Below are 23,099 nucleotides of genomic sequence, written 5' to 3'. Positions count from 1 at the left end.
AATTAACATACTATACTTTATGAGGATGCGGGGGGGTACAGACCAAATAGGTGAAGGGGATTAAGAGGTACAGACTTCCAGCTGTAAAATAAGTAAGTCACAGGAATGTAATGTACAAATAGGGAATGTAGTCAGTAATATTGTGACAGCTTTGTATGGTGGCAGATGGTAACTGGGCTTATTGTGGTGATCATTTCATAATGTATAAGAATATTGAATCACTATGTTGTACACCTGTAATTTATTTCTTATGTGTGCCTTGCTGCTGTAGTTACACTTCCCCTTTATCTCTTGGGTCTGCATATGGTTGTGTTTCCCAGGGGGAGATTCCCAGCAGTAGAATCCCTGGGCCAAAAGGTATGTGTGTCTTGAAGGCTTTGGAAGCACTCTGGCCTCCTCCCCTCAAGGTCTAAAAGCTGTGATTTTTTTTCTCTTGCGAACAACGAAACTACTCAACTCTCCCCTATATTCGCTTTCTCTGTGAAGAATTTGCACTCTGAACCCATCTTAGGGAATAGCAGGACTTATGTCAGGCCTAGAATAGAGCCACGGATGAAATAGTTTGTTCAAACCCTCATTTTAACAGTTCTATTAGGTTCATTTTCCTCATTAAATAAGCAGTATTAGCATATTAAATTTCAGAAAGCAAAGAAGGCTAGTAAACTTCCCAAGAGTGCTCTCAGTCACTACAAGCCCAGAATTGCATTTGTGTTCACAGGTAGAAGAGTCCCTTGGCAGGAAAGGGAGAGTGTGGGCTTTGGAGCCAGGCTGACCTGAAGCCAAATCCATCCCCCTCCTCAGAAGCTGATTAAACCTCATTTTCTTAGGAAATGCAGTAACAGTGCCTCCCGTGGAACTGTTGAAAGGTCTGGAGCTCATCTGTGTAACAGAGCCTAATGCTGCCTGGTACATAGTAGGCATTTAGCCACCAATGGCTGTTTTAAATGTTTGCTTAGTGACAGTTAATAAACTACAGAATTGTAAACCACAGCCACACATCAGACACAACCACATTTTATCATATTTTAGGATTCTCTGTACTTAGAAGTTTTTCTATGAGTAAGGGTTTTTCATGTAATCACAAATTTGAAGTTTTCTTTCTCACTTATTTTGTAATGACAGTTTTAAAATGACAATTACATACAGGTTTTATTAACAGAGCATAAAGCATTGTATTTATAGTTGCTTTCTTAAGATAGATTTCCGAAAAGTGATATTACTAGATGAGACATGAAAAACACTTCTATGGTTCTGTAAAGATGGTGCTGAATTTGTTTCAGGAGGGCCATTCGCAGCCCCCAGCTAAGGAGTGGCCAGGACTGTGAAACAGGTGGCAGACGTCTCCGTGCTGAGTCAGTGACAGGTGTTGCTTATCAATCACGCTTGCTCTGGGCCCATGGAACCTGAAGACAGGCTTGTAATCGTTCTCAGCATAGCAATAAGACAAAATGAGCAGTTTGTATAGGCAAAGAAGTGTCTTTGCCACGCCTGGTATAAATAAGCATTTGAACAACTTTACTAGCATTGGAGATTCCTTACTTAAACCAGCAAAAAAGTTTGCCTATTTGATAAGCCAAAAAAAATGATTCTTGCTTACTAATGAATTTTCCCTCGTATGCTTTTAAACTTCTTTGTGTACAATCTAGGCCTTTTGCCCATTTTAGCTCTGCGTCTTTTTGCTTGCTCTTACTGATTTGCATGAACTCACGTTCCCTTTTTTTAAAGTATGCATTTCTGAAAGATGCATGTTTTTCATTCTAAAGCAATACTTAGTTCATTAAAAATATTTTTGATTTTTACATAAAGGTAGATCTCTCCTCCTCCTTCTGCCTTGCCGCCCGCATACCCCGTGAACATCATTAATGTTTTGGTTTGTTTTCTTATAAATGAAAAATTATTACCAGATTTATGAAAGTGCTTGCCTCTAGAAAGTGGTGGGGAAGAGGTCTAGTTCTCATGGTATTTCTGTTCTTTTTCACCTATTTACACATGTGGCTGTATTACCTATTTTAAGATGGTCATAGCTTTCATATAGCTGTGGTGATTCCATGTGTGCAGTAGCATATTTTTCCTCCCAGTCGTACACCTTGCACACTGCTCCATCACCCCCTTGTTAGTCGTTTTCACCTTGTTAATAGCTGCACAGTATACCCAGAGCTTTATCTGTGTGGCCTTGCCTCTGTTGTTTCAATGTTTAATTTAGTTCTGATTTTACATAATTGCAAATGATACTGTAATGAACATTTTGGTACTTAAAATATTTTTCTAAATTTAGGATTCTTTAAGATTTCGCCAAAGGGGAATTGCTGTGTCAGAAGGGGAATAATTGTTTTACGGTTCCTGATACACATGTGTAAGTTTTCCTTTGAAAATGTACCAGTCTGCACTGCTGCCATTAACACATGATGGTGTATGCTCCCCACATTCTCACTAGCATAATGTATTAAGAGCACTTTTCACCTCGGCTAATTTAATAAGGGAGAGGGCATCTAATTTTAATTGCATTTATTTAGTTTTCAAGGATGTTGAACATTTTCCTCTAAGCTTGTTAAGCAGTTATGTTTCTTTGCATTGTCTGTGGCTTTAATATTTTCCTATCAATTTGAACAATCTCTTTATATAAGGATATTATTTGTCTTCATTTTGGCCATAAATGTTTTCCCCAGGTTGTTTGACATTTTCTTTGAGTTATTTTTTTGAAAAGGTTTCAGTTTTTATACAGCTCAATTGTCATTTCTTTTCTAAACTTACAAAATCTAGCCTTCTCTAAACTTTAGTGTTTTATTCTGCAGTTTTTATTATTTGTAAAATATACTTTATTCTTGAATTTGTTTGGTTGTGTTATGTGAAGATAAAAATTATCCCCCGTTGTTAATTGCCCCAACATCAATTTTAGTAAATGAAACATAGTCGTATTATTTTATAATACAGTTCTGTATCTGGATCATCCACTTTGTTTCATTGTTTTGTCACCCTTTTATATCATAGATCTGTATTCTTTTTAACTTTTATAGCCTTATCTGAGTTTTCTATCATTGTGCCTTTAAGAAGTGTATTTATGTGTTATGTATATTTATATGAGAAATATATAATTTTGTTACTCTTCTAGATGAAAATTTGTTTACCAATTAAAAACAGCCTTTTGATGATTATGGAAGTGAACTTATAAATGAATTAGGAAGAATTAACATTGTTACATTTAATGTTAGCATCAAGGAATATGATGTTCTTTTATGTATTCAAGTGTTTTTATCAGCTAGCAAAGTTTTGTGGTTTTCTTCTTGTTTTTCTTAGTTATTCCTACATACTGTTGCAGTTGTAGGTTTCTTTGTATAGGGTTTTTCTTTTTTGTTGTGATTCTCAAAAAGCCAGCATCCCAGGAATAAGGTAACTTCAGTGTTGCCCCACTGCATGCACTCAAGCTAGCCAAACCCTGTGTTTCCAGAGACAGCTGGGGGCCACAGATGCTCTTGAAGGAAAATGCAGAGAAGCATAGCATTAAGTATGTGTGCATGCGCGTGTGCACACACATGAATACCACTTCAGAGGGGTCAGCCACACCCCCAGCCTGGGCCCCAGCTTTGAATCTCCTCCTACTCTGGGTCCAGGGCTGGTGCCCAGACCATCTGATAGTCAGGTCTCCTCAAGGTGGGACCCTGAAGGAGGGAAGAAGTACAGGACCCATTGCCATGGTATCTGGCCTTTCAGGTGAAAAGACCCATTTGGATAATTGATCATAGGTGTGTGGGTTTTGTTTTTTTGTGTTTTGGTTTGGGGTGTTTTTTTTTTCGTGGTTTTTTTTTTTTTTTTTTTTGGTTGGTGTTGTTTTTTGGCCTCGTCACGCAGCTTGCAGGATCTTAGTTCCCCAACCAGGGATCGAACTTGCACCACCTTCAGTGGAAACACAGAGTCCTAACCACTGGACAACCAGGGAACTCCCCCCCCCCATAATTTCTCTTTTTAATATGGTATAAGATGTGTGTCTATAAACCCAGGCATCTTTAGTGTTTCTCTAAAGATGACAATGTAGGTAAATTCAGACGTGTTTAGCATTGAATGTTTCGGTATTTGTATCTTAATTGGAAGTAATCTGGATATTCAGTGAATTCCCATTTAATTTAGTAAAACTCTAAAGTTGCAAGTTATCAAACATCTGGAGAAATTAGGTAGACATACCATAAAACATAATCATTTTTAAAGAATTCACCTAAAATTTTTAATCCCATTGATCTCTATTTCATTACTTATGAAAATATCATCATACCGCATTAATTTTCTTGCTGACAAATTTTGTAACAAAGATAACATGAACTTATTGAATTTTAGTAAACCTGGGAACAAAGTATTATACTTAATGTCGATGACCCTAAAGACATGTCTGCATTAATCAAACCAACAGCTTATGCTTGTTCTCACTTATTAAAGATTAATCCTAGATCATGTGATCCTTTAAACATTTGGATTACTTTTTTGTTACATTTAGAAATATCTATTTGTGTTTACTTTTAAGTCAATAGAGCTCTTTTACAAATTCATATTGATAATATCATCTGTAGCTAGAAACAGATCACATTTTTTTTTTAGTATTTATTTTTTAATTTAATTTTATTTTTTGGCTGTGTTGGGTCTTCGTTGCTGCCGGCGGGCTTTCTCTAGTTGTGGCGAGTGGGGGCTACTCTTCATCACAGTGCGTGGGCTTCTCATTGCAGTGGCTTCTCTTGTTGCCAAGCACAGGCTTTAGGCATGTGGGCTTCAGTAATTGCAGCATGTGGGCTCAGTAGTTGTGGCTCACAGGCTCTAGAGCACAGGCTCAGCAGTTGTGGTGCACGGGCTTAGTTGCTCCATGACATGGGGGATCTTCCCAGACCAGGGATCAAACCCATGTCCCCTGCATTGGCAGGCAGACTCCCAACCACTGCGCCAGCAGGGGAGTCCCAAGATCACATTTATAACCTACACAAACATACATACATCCAGATAGACACAGAGATCTCATAGTTCTCTTGCTTGAGTTTTTAAAGGCCTTCTTTTTTTAAGGTTTTAGGTTCGAGTAATTGAGCCAACGCTGTAGTCTCAGGCAGTGTGGGCTGTGTTTGCATTTCAAGGACACAATAAGAGTTAAAACTTCAAGCCTTCTCCTAAGTACTTTTCTCTCTCAGGGTCAGAATTTTGAAAAGATGTTTTATCAAGCCAGCTGTATTTAATTGTGCATGCAAAAATCAGTTTTGGAATGTCAAAAAAAATTTCATCTTGGCCAATTTAGGGTTAGATAAGTACCTGCAAGTGTTGGCTCCGTACCAGTTGTAAAAGCCAGCCAGAGTTCCAGTGGATGGCTGCCTGTCTTGGAGCTGGGAGACTTTAGACGAATAATCTCCTGCTTTCTTTTAGTTTCATTTTATTATAAAGTGCAAATCTAAAATTAAATTTAAGTTTCTAATTTTAAGCCACATTTAAAAAGTCAGCCAACCCAGTTCACTCCAAAATTCCTTCCAGACCTTCCTGCCTGTAACTTCCCACTAGGTCCTCTGCCTAGGAAATGTACTGGCACCCTCTTAAGACTCCAAGTCTCAGGGTAACAGCTTAAATAAAAGTCATGGACCATCACGTAATATAAGGAGATCCAGATATCAGGAAAAACTCACCAGGTCACCTGAAGGGTGCTGCAAAGCCAGAGGGGCTCAAGGGGCCCATGCTTGGTACCAAGCGCTGCTCCAAAAGGACTCCAGGTGACCTCACGTGGGTTTTTCAGGTATCCTGTTGACTACACCAAGCAATGTTAATGAAAATAATCAATAAAGAATCTATAGTAAGAACAGGAAAGAGTTTTATTTATTATATAAAAGAGTTTTTATTTTTATAGCCAAACTGAGGGTAACCTGGAAGCCATCTTCCCAGATTAGTCTTGAGAAGCTGCTCCTGTTTTCAGCACCTTTTTATACATTGTCAGAACAAAGAACATTAAACAAGTCAGGGTTATATTTCTTCAGTGTTTCAAAAGAAAAGAACAGGCCATCACATACAGCAAGTCAGTATGACCTTGGGATCTGGGAAGGGAGTCTTACCATCAAAGGAGGACCAGGAAGAGAGGCATTTAATCTTTATTTTTAACATGGACATTCTTAACTTCTGGTCGGTGTGCCCTTTTCTTAAATAATTAAAGCAGATGTCCAATGTATATATGACAAGCCACAAACAGGCTATTTTAATCAGCATAATGTTAAAGTTAACTCCTACGTAAGCCAGAATGACCTCCCTGTATCTCAACATGTGGAAATCTGTTTTATCGGCAGCCACCGCAGGGCCCCACGTGCTAGTGGACAGCCACCCCCAGATTTCCCCCACAACTTTCAGGATCACCCCTGGAACCTTTGGGCCCCCCGCGTTAGTGCACAGCCTCCACAACTTCCCATTCCCCGTCAGGCGTTTCCTGACATCTTGGCACTCACGGGAGTTTCCTGGGTCTGCTGGCTGCCCCGCCAGTGGTTGGGCTGCCCCCGCAGGCCTGCGAGGCCTGTGCCTGCCCAGCTTCAAGACCGAAGGAAGAGCCCAGAGTCGGCAGTAGAGACTCAGTGGGTTCACGGGTGGGGAGCTTACACGTCTGAAGCAGGATCCGGGAGCAACACCCCGCCGTGTGCGGCAGAGGGCGGGCAGGACGTGGCGTCTTCACGCCCTGGCAGGGGAGGGGAGGTGATTGCCAGTTATGGGGGAACTGACGTCAGGTTGGCTCATTGGTTACCAGCAGAGGAGCGTGACCCCGACTGCCCCTTTGATGAGAACAGTCACCCGCTGGGGCCTGGGGCGAGTACGTAGGAAGGTCAGTGCTGGCACTGGTCCAGCAGGGGACGTGGAGAGAGCAAGAGAGCAGCCACCTCGGGTGCCTGGCCGCACAGTGTGCCTTCTAGGGTGCCTGTCCTGAGTGCTTCACGGATGGCGGTGCCACTCAGTGGGGGTGGAAACTGGGGAAGGATACGGTGTGGAGGAGAAGTAAAGGGCGCTGTGTAGGTGTACTCGCTAGACATCCATTCAGCGTGACTCAGTGACAGTCTACCCATTCACTAACCGACTGTTTATCCACCAGTGTGTTCCTGGTGGTCTCTGGAGACATCAACATCTCCTCCGTGACCACAGGGAAAATCCTGTGAGGCTGGATTTCTGGGCCCCTCCATGCCCTAAGGGGGTCCCTGAAGATAGAGCTTCTGCAGGGACCCCTTCATGTCCTTGTTCCTCAGGCTGTAGATAAGCGGATTCAGGGTAGGTGTGAGGATGGAGTAGAAGACTGCAGCCAGGCACCCTTGCCGCGGGGAGTAGTGGGCAGTGGGCTGCATGTAGGAAGAGCTGCCGGTGCCGTAAAACAGGAGGACGGTGGCCAGGTGGGAGGAACACGTGGAAAAGGCCTTCCAGCGGCCTGCCGCTGAGCGTATCTGCACCACCGTGGCCAAGATGCGCACGTAAGACAGGACGGTGAGGGCGAAGCAGCTTATGATGCAGCCACTGGCTGCAAATCCCGCAGCCTCGTGGACACCCGTGTCGGCACAGGCCAGGCGCATGAGTGGGGGGATGTCGCAGAAGAAGTGGTCAATCACGTTGGGGCCACAGAATGGCAGGGAGAAGGTATTGGCTGTGTGGAAGGCGGAGTAGAGGAGCCCGCTGGCCCAGGCCACCGCCACCAGGGAGGCACAGGTGCGGGGGCTCATGGCTGCCCCGTACGCCAGGGGCCTGTAGACGGCCAGGCAACGGTCATAAGCCATGGAGGTGATGAGAAAACACTCCGTGGACCCAAGGCAGACGAAGGCAAAGAGTTGGGATGCACATGCAGGGAGGGAAATCTGCCCTGAGCCCAGCAGGGTGGCCACCAGGGCCCGGGGCAGGGTGGTGGACACCAAGCAGGTATCCACCAAGGAGAGGTGCTTGAGGAAGAAGTACATGGGCATGTGCAGGCGGGCGTCCATCGTGACGGTGGCCACGATGGAGATGTTCCCCAGAAGCGCAGCCAGGTAAACCAGAAGGAGGGCAGCAGCGCTGAGCAGCTGTATCTCAGGGTCCGCCGAGAAGCCCCGGAGGACGAAGACGTGTACTGCTGTGCGATTGGTCATGTTCTGTCTTCGGAGAAGCTCGTGAACTGCAGGGGATGCTCACAAAACGGTGCGTGAGGAGAGTAATGCCCCAACTATACCTACGAGGAAAAGATAAGGGAGTCCGGAAGGGATGCGCAAGTGTTTCTTCATTAAACACCCAGGCCTGGTTTGTCTTCTCTGGAGGTCTCAAATACCTACAGGGGCAGGGCATCAATTAGTGAATCAGGCTAAGTGATAGAATAGGGAATGGTGGAGAGATAGGATCCAGATGGCGGAGTAGGAGGACATCCGCTCACTCCCTCTTGCAAGAGCACCGCAATTACAACTAACTGCTGAACAATCATCAACAGAAAGACACTGGAACTCACCAAAAAAGACACCCCACATCCAGAGACAAAGGAGAAGCCGCAATGAGACGGTAGGAGGGGTGCAATCACGTTAAAATCAAATCCCATAAATGCTGGGTGGGTGACTTACAAACTGGAGAACAGTTATACCACAGAAGTCCACCCACTAAAGTGAGGGTTCTGAGCCCCACATCAGGCTTCCCAACCTGGGAGTCCAGCAATGGGAGGAGGAACCCCCAGAGAATCAGAATTTGAAAGCCAGCAGGATTTGATTGCAGGACCTCCACAGGACTGGGGGAAATGGAGACTCCACTCTTGGAGGGCACACAAAAAAGTGTGCTCACCAGGACCTAGGGGGAAGGAGCAGTGACCCCATAGGAGACTGGACCAGACCTACGTGCTGGTGTTGGAGGGTTGCCTGCAGAGGTGGGGGGCAGCTGTGGCTCACCAAGGAGGCAGGGGCACTGGCAGCAGGGGTTCTGGGAAGTGCTCATTGGCATGAGCCCTCCCAGAGTCTGCCATTAGCCTCACTAAAGAGCCTGTAAGCGCCACTGCTAAGTAGCCTCAGGCCAAACAACCAACAAGGAGGGAACACAGCCCCACCCATTAGCAGACAAGCAGATTAAAGTCTTACTGAGCTCTGCCCACCCAGCCCTACCCACCATCAGTCCCTCCCATCAGGAAGTATGAAGGAACCTCCTAGATAGCTTCCTCCACAAGAGGGCAGACAGCAGTATCAAGCAGTATCAGCAGTATCTCGTCTTGTAGAACTGAAAACCACAGCCACAGAAAGACAGAAAATGAAAAAGCAGAGGACTTTGTACCAGATGAAGGGACAGGATCAAACCCCCGAAAAACAACTAAATGAAGAGGAGATAGGCACCCTTCCAGAAAAAGAATTCAGAATAATGATGGTGAAGATGATCCAGGACTTTGAAGAAAGACTGGATGCAAAGATCCAAAAGTTTACCAAAGACCTAGAAGAATTAAAGAGCAAACAAACAGAGATATGCAACACAATAATGGAAATGAAAAATACACTAGGAGGAACCAATAGCAGATTCACTGAGGCAGAAGGGCGAATAAGTGACCTGGAAGACAGAATGGTGATCATCACTGATGCAGAAAAGAATAAAGAAAAAGGGATGAAAAGAAAAGACAGCCTAAGAGACCTCTGGGACAATGTTAAACACACCAACATTCGCATTATAGGGGTCCCAGAAGGAGAAGAGAGAGAGAAAGGACCCGAGAAAATATTGGAGGAGATTATAGTTGAAAACTTCCCTAACATGGGAAAGGAAATAGCTACGCAAGTCCAGGAAGCACAGAGTCCCAGGCAGGATAAACCCAAGGAGAAATGTGCCAAGACAAATAGTAGTCAAACTGCTAAAAAAGAAAGACAGAGAAAAGTTATTAAAAGCAACAAGGGAAAAATGACAACATACAAGGGAACTCCCATCAGGTCAACAGCTGATTTCTCAGCAGAAACTCTGCAAGCCAGAAGAGAGTGGCATGATATGTTTCAAGTGATGAAAGGGAAGGACCTACAACCAAGAATACTCTACCCAGCAAGGATCTCATTCAGATTCGACGGAGAAATTAAAAGCTTTACAGACAAGCAACAGCTAAGAGAATTCAGCACCACCAAACCAGCCCTACAACAAATGCTAAAGGAACTTCTCTAAGCGGGAAACACAAGAGAAGAAAAGGACCTACAAAAACAAAACAATTAAGAAAATGGTAATAGGGACATACATATCGATAATTACCTTAAATGTGAATGGACTAAATGCATCAACCAGAAGACACAGACTGGCTGAATGGATACAAAAACAAGACCCATATATATGCTATCTCCAAGAGACCCACTTCAGACCTAGGGACACATACAGACGGAAAGTGAGGGGATGGAAAAAGATATTCCATGCAAATGAAAATCAAAAGAAAGCTGGAGTAGCAATATTCATATCAGATAAAATAGACTTTAAAATAAAAAATGTCACAAGAGACAAGAAAGGACATTACATAAAGATCAAGGGATCCATCCAAGAAGAGGAGATAACAATTATAAATAGATATGCACCCAATATAGGAGCACCTCAATACATAAGGCAAATGCTAACAACTATGAAAGAGGAAATGCAAGGCAGAAATAGAGACACAGGTGTAGAAAACAAACACATGGACACCAAGTGGGGAAAGTGGGGAGGGTTGGGGGGAATGAATTGGGAGATTGGGACACCAAATTGTACACTCTAAATATATGCTGTTTATTGTCTGTTAAGAAAAAAAGAAAAGAGAATAGGGAATGGTGGGGACTGTGGAGAAACAGATGTTCTGTTCAAATGAAGCAGCTGCTCCAGGCTCTTGCCAACTGTTGTTGGTGGACCAAGCATTGCCAGATTCTCTGATATTTTTCAAGAGAAAATAGAATTCCAGATTGTTATTGTTTTTATGTTAAACCTCTTTACTTGGCAGTTAATTCAAGTTAAAACACTGTGTATATCAAATGGCCCCCAATAAGACCTTTGGTCTTACCCTGCATCATGCTATATAATTCCATATCATCTTGATTATAGTGTGCAGCTCAAGGTCATCTAATGACCTGTTTTCCTCACTAGACTGTGACCCCCCCCCCCACCTGAGTGCAGGGGCCACTTCTCACTCATCTATTTCCCAGCCTCTAGCATGGGAGGTGGCACACAGCAAGGGAGAAATGTTTAAGAATGTTTTTGCAGCAGAGTGATTCAGTTACACATATACACGTACCTATTATTCTTCAAATTCTTTTCCCATTTAGGTTATTACAGAATATTGAGCAGAGTTTCCTATGCTATAACAGTAGATCCTTTTTGGTTATCTATTTTATTTTATTTTACTTTTGATGAATATTTATTTATTTATTTACCTTTTACAGTAGGAATCAAAATACTTTTGTTATGACTTGTTTTAACTTAGACACGTCTAAAACCAAGCACCAAATCATGTTACAGAGTTTGCCTGGGAGCATTAAGAACTAAACAACCAGATTAAATATGCAGAATCCTTTTAACCGTTATCAAAATGGCTAAAATAGCTTAATAGTCTTTGTTACATTTTAGTTATTTTAATTGTGTAGCCATGGTATCAAATGCCTGAATCTATATTAGATATTTCCTACTTTTTTTTTTAATTGGAGTAAGAAAAATGGTACAGGTGAACCTATTTGCAGGGCAGGAATAGAGATGTAGACGTAGAGGACGGACAGGTGGGGAGAAGGGGAGGGTGGGACGAATCGGGAGACAGGGATTGATATACATACACTACCATGCATAAAATAGCTCACTGGCAGGAACATGCTGTAAAGCACAGGAAGCGCAGCTGGTGCTCTGTGATGACCTAGATGGGTGGGAGGGAGGTCCAAGAGGCAGGGGATATAGCTATACGTATAGCTGAGTCACTTCATTATACAGCAGAACCTAACACCACATTGTAAAGCAATTGCTTATCTGTTTTAAATATAGCCGTGTGTACACGTCAATCCTCAGCTCCCTAACTAGACTTCCCTGCCCACCCTTCCCCTGTGGTAACAGTAAGTTCATACTGTAAGTCTCTGAGTCTGTTTCTACTTTGTAAATAAGTTCGTTTGTATCATTTTTTAAGATTCCGCATATAGTGATATATATTTGTCTTTCTCCGTCTACTAACACAACATTGCTAATAAACTATCCTGCAATATAAAATAAAAATTTTTTTTAAAAGAAGAGTGTCTTTGCAACAAGCCACGTTGGGTTTGGATTCTGTGTGACCTTGAACAAATGCCTTAATCTCTCTGAGCCTCAGTTTCCCCTTCTGTAGAATGGAATGATAGAATATCTTGAGGGTCACATGATGTCAGGAAAGAAAGACAGTTAAAACAACACCTGGTGTGTGGTGAACGTTCACGGAAACCTGACCATTACTGTGGTCAGGGTGTTTTGTAAATGTGTGTTCCTTATTTTTCTTTCCATTAAGATCCCTGGAATGCTGGTAGAATATTGGTCTGAAAACATACTTTTAGACTTCTTAGTAGAAAGTGTTACTACTACCTTTTCCTTTTCTCACACTCCATCAGCCCCCTGCCATTTTCACTTCCATTGCTATGGAACGTCAGCTCCTGGCAGCTGGGTGCCGGCCTGAGACGCCCAGCTGGGTCTTGGAGGTGTCCTGTGGGTGGTCTCCTGTGGGTCATAAACAACCTCACTTTGGTAGCAGAATAACATACCCCCTCCAAGGACTCTGTGTCCCAATCCCCGAGACCTGTGAATATGGGACCTTCCAGGACAAAAGCGACTTTGCAAACATGATTAAGTTGAGGGGTTTTGAGATGGGGGGGTGTTTATCTTGGATTACATGGTTGTTATGAGTTGAATGGCGTTCCCTCCCCCCCAAAAGATGTTGCAGTCCTAACCGCAGTACCTCAGAATGTAAGCTATTTGGAAATAGGGTCGTTGCAGATGTAATTAGGTCAGACACGGTCATGCTGGAGTAGGGCGGACCCCAATCCAGTATGGCTGGTGTTCTTACACGATGACGGCCGCATGAAGCAGAGACACAAGAGAAGGCCATGTGCTCATGAAGGCGGAGACTGAGAGGATGCAGCTACCAGCCAAGGAACGCCCAAGATTACTGGAAACCACCAGCAGCAAGGAGAGGCGAGGATGGATTCCTCTGCGGGTTTCAGAGGGAGTACAGCCCTGTCGACCCCTCGATCTCAGATTTCTGTCCTCCTGAGCTGTGAGCGAATACAATTCCATTATTTTAAGCCAGTCGGCTTGTGGCACTGTGTTACGGCAGCTCTAGAAAACCAATACTCTGGGTGAAATCAACCTAGTTACATGGGAAAGGAAGGCAAGAGAGTCAGACAGTGTGAAGACAGAAGCAGAGATCGGGGTGACCAGGGACCACGCAACAAGGAATGCGAGGGCCTCTCCAAGCCAGGAAAGGCGAAGAAGCAGACTCTCGACTGGAGCCTCCGGGACAGAGTGCAGCGCTGCCCACACCTGGATTTTGGCCCAGGGAGATCCACTCCGGACATCGAATTTCTAAGACTGTAGGCTGAGAAGCGTGTGTCTAAACAGAGGCTACGTTTGTGATGATTTGCTACAGAAGCCCTAGGAAATTTCATAGCTTGCCTCAAAGTAAAAAAGAATCAACAGGGTCACACAGCCAGTGCCATTTCTCCCCTTCACCTCTGCCACACAGTCCTCGGGGGGTGGTGGAAACACGGTTACCGTGCTGCCCTCAGCACCCTATAGGTACGCATGTGAGATGGTTTTCAAGGCTACACAGGTGAACATTCCTTGTTGTATAGCTTCAATTTATTTATGTATTCACTTACTTACTTTTAAGATGCTCAGGCTGAATGTCTTTATGTGGCCTGCTCAGCTACTTTCTCCTGGCTCTGTCAGCCTCATATTCTCAGAGCTGAGTCACTAGCTGCGATTCATTGTTTATTGGAGTGTCGTTGATTTACAGTGTTGTGTTGGTTTCTGCTGTACAGCAAAGTGACTCAGGTATACATGTCACTCTTTTTTAGATTCTTTTCCCATATTGGTCATTACAGAGCACTGAGTAGAGTTTCCTGTGCTGTACAGTAGGTCCTTTTTGATTTATCTATTTTGTATATACTAGTGTGTGTTTGTCGGTCCCAATCTCCCAGTTTATCCCTCCCCCCTTTTCCCCCTTGTAACCATAAGTTTGTTTTCTACATCTGCGATTCATTTTAATGGGTGTCTGCAAAGAAAACGTCAGACTCGCAACTTTTCAGATAGCGTGCTGAGGAACAGGCCGAAACGTGTGTGGAGGTTCCACGGAGAGCTGATTAAAAGACAACATCTGTTAGCGTCACAGAGAATTATGGTGTCCAGTAGAACACAGCCTGCACACTTGTGCTGCTCCCTCAAATTGCATCCCTCGGACCTTGAGCAGCCCAGCTTGCCTTCTCTGCACATACCTTTCTCATCTCACTCATACGTTTTTCCAAATTCACTAAAAAAAGCAATACGGCAGTTACGCATGCTGTCATTTGCACAGGAAGTGAGATCACAGTCTGATGCGGTGTGTGTCACGGTGCCTGGCGTGCAGCACATGAATCGTAACCACCAGCCCTTGCGGCTGTTGTTAGTATCACCCCAGCTTTCTCATTTGCAAACTGAAGAGCTTGCAAAGCCATCTCCAAACGTCCATGGAGCCCTCAGGGGCCACCAAGGCAGGGGATGCTCGTCTGGCGGGGATCTGACCCCTTTCCTTCAGCTGGAGCCAGTTCCATGTTTACCTATTAAATTGTTATTGGATTATCAGCTCAGGTTTCATTTGATGACAGAATTCCTCCCTGAAGAAATAAGTTTGAACAGCACCGGGGTTGGTACTCACAACCAGGAGGGGAGCTGTGTCATGGTTCACCGCACAGACTCTGGAGAGAGGCTGCTTGGCTTCAATCCCAGACCTGCCACTTACTAGCTGTGTGACCTTAGACAAGTTACGTAACCTCTCTGTGCTTTGGTTTATTTACCTGAAATATGTAGGCATAACAGTGCCCTCCCCACCCGCCCCCACCATGGGATTGTCGTAAGTACTGAATGAAGTTAGTCTGTATGTAGCTGTTGGAACAGTGCCTGGTATATACAGCACTGCATGTCTTTACTGGTTTCTCCACACGGGTGAGTCTATGCTTGTCAGAACTGTGTGGTATTGCCTCTTCGTGGGGGTAAATAAATAACAGTACCGCAGGCACCATCATCGGCAGCCGTGGAGGGGAGCGGACACCCTGGATGTGAGCCATCGGCCAGGGTGAGAAGTGCACTTGGCTGATGCGCGACGCAGAAGCCTCCCTTCTGGGGGAGGCTGCGACTTGAGGCACTGCCCCTCCACGAACGCCTGAATGTCGTCCCCAGTATTGGCACCCCGCAGCCTCACAGCCTCGGCGTGCGTGCGTGCCTCCACTCCCGGGGAGCTCACCTCGAGCGGCGGTTCAAACACGGACGGTCGTGTGTCCTCACCCCATCCCCCCGCAGCCCTAGGGATGCGTGACAATACCTGGGGACGTTTTGGGGTAGAGGCGAGGAATGCTGCTCAGCGTCCTGCAACGCCCAGGACGTGTGTGTGTGTGTGTGTGTGTGTGTGTGTGTGTGTGTGTGTATGGACACCCCCACAGCAGCGCACGCGCTGTGTCCACAGCACCGAGGCTGTCTCTCTGGCTGCTCCGTCTTGGGTTCCTGGTACCACACCAGGAGTGTGATAACCAGCATTAGAAATCACTTCCTGGGGGCCAGACGCCAGCCTGAGTGCTTTTCGTACGAGGCATCTAATTCCCCCAGCCACCCTAGGGGGCAGGCACTGTTTTATCATCATCGCCCTTTCACAGGTAGAGAAACCGAGGCGCAGACAGGTTACGCGACGTGCCGAGGTCTCATAGCTAGGAAGTGGCGGTGCTGGGGCGCAAGCCGGCGGGCTGTCCCTATAACGACAGGTTTTCATCGCTGTTCTGCTGCCGCCAGTCATCCCAGGTATGGGATGGGAGCCGCACGGACACTTGAAGCAGCCTGACCTACCTGGCTGGGTGTCCCGACCACTCGCCCCTGGGCAGCAGGTGAGGCCAGGCCTCCTCAGGGTGCAGAGCTGGGCTGGTGGAAGGCCAGGTCCTCCAAGGGGATGAGGGGGTGGAGATCCAGGCCAAATTCCTGGCTCTGGGGTGAACCCCCAGTTATAAACTGCAGGCAAGGAAAGCACTGGGGACAGGCCAGCACTGTTGACTTCTGTCGGCGTTGGCTCTGGGACACAGCGTCTCCTGTTGCCTGTTTCTCTCTCATCTTGGGGATATATCCAAGGTCACCTCTGGGGACTCTGTCCCACAGTGGATGCGAACAAGGCTCTTTGACAAGCAGGGCAGCAGCCGTGCCTCCTGGTTACAAGCTTTTTAATATCAAAAGCCATGATAGTTAATGTCATTGAACACTGTTAACACTGTTTATCATCAAGAATCATTATTCTGCAATGTGCTTTTTTTGCTTACCATGCCTTGGAGATACTCCCGTTGAATAAATAGTGATCACACAAAAATACATCATTCTTTTTTGACTGCTGCAGAGTACCCCATACTATGAATGAAAAATCAATGTAGTCATCCCTACGTTGGTGGACTTGTATGTTGTTTTCAACGTTTTTTTGCCAAGGAGAACAATTCTGCTGTTAGCATCCTTGTACTTTTCTCAGGCATCTTACTCTATATCTTTCTGAAAATCTTTTAAATGATTTTCTTCACGGAGGTTGCTAAGTTCTCACCACAGACACAAAAATGTTAATTGTGAGAGGTGATGGTGGTGTTAACTAACCTTGCTGTTATCATTTTGTAATATATACCTATACACCTGATACACCTGTAGCATGTATAAACGTGTGTGTATCAAATCACATTGTATACCTAAACTTACACAGTGTCATATGTCAGAAGGCTGGAAAATGTCTATAAACAAGTTTGTGGAAAGTTCTTGTTATGACAGGGAAACCTTGTCTCCTTTGGCCAAGGCTCAGTGATGCAAAGCATCATCCTGGAATGAAAGTCTCTAATCTCAGTCTGTTTCTTGCAACAGAATCTTTGCAAAGTAACAAATACACGTGAGGTACAACTGCTCACTAGCACATTCTTATGTCCAAGTTGTGAGTGGGATGTTTCTCTTTTGAAAAGTAGCTTTCTTGACTTTAAAAGCGTATTTAACTGCCTCTATTAAAATATTAAATTAGAGGTTATCTGATGGTTATCAAAATACATTAAATCAAAGGAAGGATGTTGGAAGCAAAATTGTACAAACTCTGTGCCCTATACTAAATTAGCAGTGCAAGGTGTTTTGCTTTATTTATAAAGTTACATTCTAATTCCTTAGTTTCTATGTATTTATTTGTAATCCTTAAGAAAAATATTTTCGTTTTAGATTTGATAACAGAGTATTGAAGATGAGACTCCTCATGTGAAAAAAAAAGACACTTCAACGAGTAGTGAGCACATTTCAGCCAGAGATGAAGTTTGTGAAATTTTAAAAATAGGTGTTTTTGTTAAAATACAAAATTGGGGAAGAATAGTTATAGAATCGACAAAACAGAGGGTTTTTTCCCACTAAACTTCTATTTCTGCACATTCAATTGCAAAAGATTACTGTTACTGTAATTTCGGCACCATAATATAAAAACATAAAAGACTTCACAAGTAGACGCAAATAGTGTTCACATTAGCTCAAACAAAATAAAATTGCATGTGCCGTGACAGCTCTGTTGATGAAGACATGAGAATTACCTTGAAAGGAAATAATGCTTTTTTTTTCTTTTTGCAAAAACATGACTTTCATGTCCTCTAATCTTTTAACATTTCTGCACTATTAAAAATACAACCCAAAGGTGATGCAGCCAACAAATGATTGTGTGTGACTAAATATGTCCAATACCTCATTTCTCTTGGCCAGGTTTTCCCTTTGTTTTGAGACCATTATGCAGCAATTTTCAAAAGATGCTCAGCTAGAGATCTTCAGCAATCAGATGCTGAATTACAAAGTTATTTTCCCGTTCTCATACACAGATGAGTAAACCTATTCCACAGCAGGAGCAACTGCTTTTACATTTTGTCCCGAACATCTGGCCACTTCTTGTTGAAAAAGAAATGTTTTGTAGCTCTTAAACATTTTCTTGCAAAGCAAATTGCAGAATAAAATTCAAAGCCTTATTCCATATTAGGTCTCTTATTCTTTGTTATTCTGAATAACGGGTTTTGTAGGTTTGCTTTTTTGTTTGTTTTTCTTTTTCTACCTTAAGGCCTGATGCAGGGATCTTGGTTCCCCGACCAGGGATGAACCTGCGCCCCCTGCAGTGGAAGCGCGGAGTCTTAACCACTGGACCACCAGGGAAGTCCCTAAATAATGGGTTTTAAAAGCTATAATGCACACTGCCAAAGTACCAACAGCTTTATTTTTTTAATCATTTTGACTTTTTTAATATTTTATTTTTATTATTCAAAAATATTTATTTATTTATTTTGGCTGTACTAGGTCTTAGTTGTGGCACGTGGGATCTTTAGTTGCAGCATGTGGACTTTTAGTTGCGGTATGCATGCGGGATCTAGTTCCCCAGCCAGGGATCAAACCTGGACCCCCTCCACTGGGAGCACAGAGTCTTACCCACTGGACCACCAGGGAAGTCCCAGTACCAACAACTTTATTTTTTTTTTAATTTTTTTCCAACAACTTTAAAACTCTGTATATATTACCTCAAAATGTAGTTTCTTCAGATTGTCAGGCACCATATTTAGTTCTTCTTCCTTTGTCTTCTGGAGCCTCCAAATGTAGCTGTCATTCTGGGGTTTCTGAGCTCAGCAGCACTTTGCAGCATCATTGCGTATAAATTATATGAGGGTGAAGCGGATCTAAAGCTGGTTCCAAACTCATTCAGCTTCTGTGCAGAATTCAGTCCTCTGCATTTGCAGGAATGAAGCCCCCAGCTCCTAGAAGTTGCCCTTCTCTACAGGCAACATGTCCGTTTGCTGCTTTCTTCTTTGCAGCTACCAGGATGTTATATTCTAGCTGGAGGTAAGACCATAAATAAGTAACCATGTAGATATATTTTCAAGTTTCAGGTAATGGTAAGTGTACCAAGAAAAGTAAAGCAAGGTAAGGGGCATAGAAAGACAGCAGGGTGCTTATTTAGTCAAGTTGATCAGGGACAGCTCAACAAGGCAGTGACAACTGAGCTGAGACCTCGAGTGGTAGGATGGACCGTGCAGTGAACTGAGGAGAGAACATCTGAGCGGAGGGAACAGCACATGCAAAGGTCCTGAGGTCAGAAGCCACTCGGCACATTTGAGAATTGGAGAGAAAGTGCTGATGTGACTGGAGTGGAAGGTGAGGAGTGGCAGGAGATGAGGAAGAGAGGTAGGAGTGGGGAGACCTCATGGGTCCAGTCGGCCATGGCGAGGAGTATGGGTTGCATGCTAAGCATGAGAGGAAACCCCTGGACAGCCTGGATGAGTGTGTGACATGGTCTGAATTGTGTTTTTTGAAGACCACTGCAGTTGTGGTGTAGAGACTAAACATTAAGGGGGCAAGGGTGAAGTCAGGGAGTCTAGGTGGTCTAGCTGGGGTCTGCTCTGGCAGGGGCCTGGTCAAGGACGATGGTGGCTTGGACTAACATGGTGACAGCAGAGGTGGATGGGTGGGCATAAATGCATATATTTTGAAGACAGTTGAAAATTCTTGCCAATGGTTGCATATGGGTTGTGGGAGAAATAATAGTAATATAATATATAACAATACATAACATAATAACAATATAGTAATAGAATAACATAACAGTAATATAACACTTAATAATAACAAACACATTTGCTCTGTGCCATGCACTGTCACATATATATGATTATATATATATATATATATATATAGCTGTGATCATATATATGTGTGAGTATACACACACACAGCTCTTTGGTCCTCACCATAACCCTCTGTAGTGGGTCCTAATATATCCCATTTTACAGATGATGAAACTGAGGCACAGAGAAATTATGTCCAAAGCCACACAGCAAGTAGGCGGGGGAACCAGAATTTGAACCAAGCCCTGTGACCCCATAAGCTTAACCATCATGCTTTAGTGTCGGGGGTGATGTTTAGGCTTTTGGTCTGAGTACCTGGGTGGTACATTTACTCAGCCTGGGAAAATGGTGGAAAGGGCAGATTTGGGGACATAAAGTCACGGTTCTACTTCACTGTGTTAATTGTGAGATGACTGTTAGACATGCAAGCAGAAAGACTGAGTCAGAGAGGGGTACATGGGATTGGGAGTTGGGGGGAGGTCCTGGCTGGAGGTATAAATTCTGGAGAGTCGTCAACATATCAACGTCAATTAAAGCCGTGGGGCGGGGTGTTTTCACTCAGGAAATCATTGCCGTCAAAGAGTACACATCTTCAGCAATGCTACCTGGGCTGAATATTAAGTTCAGTGTCTACAGAGCGGTGACGTAACTTGGTTAAGAACACACAGCAGGGTGTGACGCCAGCTGACCTCAGCCAACCTCCCTCTGAAGATCCTGGTGGCCAGGAGGTGGCTCCCACCGCTAACACAAATTGGAAATTCCATTAGCCCCAAGTCAGTGGAGCTCATCCTAACCACGCATTCTTTTACGGCTAAGAAAATCCTCATTAAGTTGAAACTCCTGGATCCCCAAGGGTGAGACCTCTGCTAACACGCCCAGTGCTCAGAGAGGTCCCTCCCTCCCAGAGATGTGGGGTGGGGGTCTGAAGCAGGAGGAGACAGATGGGACTGGAGTAATTGGCCCCCGTCTCATCTCCGACGGCCACTGGGGACCAGAGCCTCCAAGCTCGTTAGGAACAGGCCAGCCGAGACTGGCCTGGCAATTGCGAAGAAACTTTTCCATTTGTTGAGCTTGTTAGTAGAGGAGCTGAGCATCTGGCAGGCACTTCTTCCCCAGGGGCAGCAGCTCTGTCTTTGTGCTGAGAAAACACATCCCGGAGTTGCCAGAGAGGAAAAGATTTTCCCCGTGTGGCCCAGTGCGGCCACTCCTTAGCCAGATGTATTTAGTCTTTATGAGAAGTAATTTCCTTTTTGTAAAATGGGCCCACGGGTGAGGATGGAGCTTTGACTGCCTGGTTCCCTCTGAATCTTGCAGCACACGCTCAGTGAAAACTTGTCGAAGGACCATGACTGAAAGGATCTTGTTTCTTTACTGCAGCAGTTCTCAATGAGGGGTGTCTTTGCTCCTCAGGGAACCTGGCAACACCTAGAGATGTCCTTTGTTGCCACAGCTGGAGAGAGGGGTTGCTCCTGGCATCTAATGTGTAGAGACGAGGAATGCTGCTCAACAGATGGCTGCCACAGCAAAGAATGATTTGGCCCCAAAGGTCAATAGTGCTGAAGTTGAGAAACTCTCACTTACTGTTTTATCATTCACCTCTCTCCAGTGGAGCATAAGTCCAGGGTTTCTGACTGACTTGTTCACGGCTGTATCTCCAGCAAGTAGAACTTTGTCTGAGACAGTAGATTCACCACAAGCACATATTGAGTGGAGTGAATGATAATAAGTTTGACGTCATGGTTTCACTCTTGTTTATCCCCTTTTCACACATTCATTGTGCAGTTACTTGAAGCAGGCCCCCGGTTGTGCACTGGGGATCTGCAGTAACCATTTAACTTAACCATGGCCCCTGCCCTTAAGATGTCATCTTTCGGGTGGGGAAAGATGTGACCTCTGCCCACCATGCCTGAGCTGTTTATTTGTAACAACGAGCTTATCTCCTTTTAGAGAAGTAGAACTGGAGATAAAAATACATGAACTGGAGATAAAAATACATATATATATATATATATACAATGGAATATTACTCAGCTATAAAAAGGGATGAGATGGAGCTATATGTAATGAGGTGGACAGAACTACAGTCTGTCATACAGAGTGAAGTAAGTCAGAAAGAGAAAGACAAATATTGTATGTTAACTCACATATACAGAATCTAAAAATGGTACTGATGAACTCAGTGACAAGAACAAGGATGCAGATACAGAAAATGGACTGGAGAACTCGAGGTTTGGGAGGGGGCAGGGGGTGAAGGGGAAGCTGAGACGAAGCGAGAGAGTAGCACAGACATATATATACTACCAACTGTAAAATAGATAGTCAGTGGGAAGTTGTTGTATAACAAAGGGAGTCCAACTCGAGGATGGAAGATGCCTTAGAGGACTGGGACGGGGAGGGTGGGAGGCACCTGGGGGGGGGGAGTCAAGGAAGGGAGGGAATACGGGGATATGTATATAAAAACAGATGATTGAACTTGGTGTACCCCCCCAAAAAAAAAAAATACATGGCATCCTGTATCTCCAGACGTGATGTACCCAAAAAACCCCAATACTATCTATGTAGTATTGTTGCCAAAAACATAAAACCTAACAACATTGACTAAATTCTTCAAAAAGACTAAATTCTTTAAAAACCAAATATCATGAAAATAACACTGTCGTAGATTAAAAGAAACTAAATACATATGACAGTTGAATGCAATGTGGACCCTTGATTGTATTATGGGCATTTAATTTAAAAAAAAACCCCAAGTTCAAAAACTTATTGGAACAACCAAAGAAATTTTAATACGAACTACATATTAGATGATAAAACTATAACTATTAAGAAAGAGTACTGTTATGAAAGAGAACGCCCTTGTTCTTGGGAGACGCCTGCTGAAGTGTTTAGGGGTGAAGAGTCCTGATATCTGCAACAAATTTTCAGTTGCTTTAACAAAAGGGGACTGTACCTGCGAGCGGTTTCTTGACCAGGGCACTTTTGACGTTTGGAGCTGGACAGTTCTTTGTCGCGGATTTTGTCCTGTGCATTGTAGGATATCCAGCTGTATCCCTGGCCTCCACCCACTAGATGCAGGTCACCCCCCACACACACACTCATGACAATGAAAGGTGTCCCTTAACGCTGTCAAATGCCCCCTTCCCGTGTGTGTGTGTGTGTGCACGCGTGTGTGTGTGTGCGTGTGTGTCACCCAGTTGAGAACCAGTGCTCTAACGGAAGATAAAGAAAATGGAGCAAAATGGTAACAAGCGGCGAATCAGTGAGAGGTGTACTGGTGTTTGTTGAACTATTCTTGCAAGTTTTTGT

At 44.2% G+C, this 23,099-nt stretch overlaps 1 protein-coding gene across 1 annotated transcript; it reads right to left on the bottom strand.

Annotated features, from left to right (window-relative positions):
• Positions 1-7,169: 7,169 nt before the first annotated feature.
• On the bottom strand, positions 7,170-8,093 carry LOC130843035 (olfactory receptor 12-like). Its single transcript, XM_057719703.1, has one exon. It carries the CDS (start codon positions 8,091-8,093, stop codon positions 7,170-7,172), a length of 924 nt encoding a protein of 307 aa, XP_057575686.1.
• Between the last annotated feature and the right edge of the window lie 15,006 nt (positions 8,094-23,099).

This window comes from Hippopotamus amphibius, unplaced genomic scaffold (genome assembly GCF_030028045.1).
Source record: "Hippopotamus amphibius kiboko isolate mHipAmp2 unplaced genomic scaffold, mHipAmp2.hap2 H_1, whole genome shotgun sequence".
Classification (NCBI taxonomy): domain Eukaryota; kingdom Metazoa; phylum Chordata; class Mammalia; order Artiodactyla; family Hippopotamidae; genus Hippopotamus; species Hippopotamus amphibius.
This window is presented reverse-complemented; position numbering and strand designations above follow the sequence as displayed.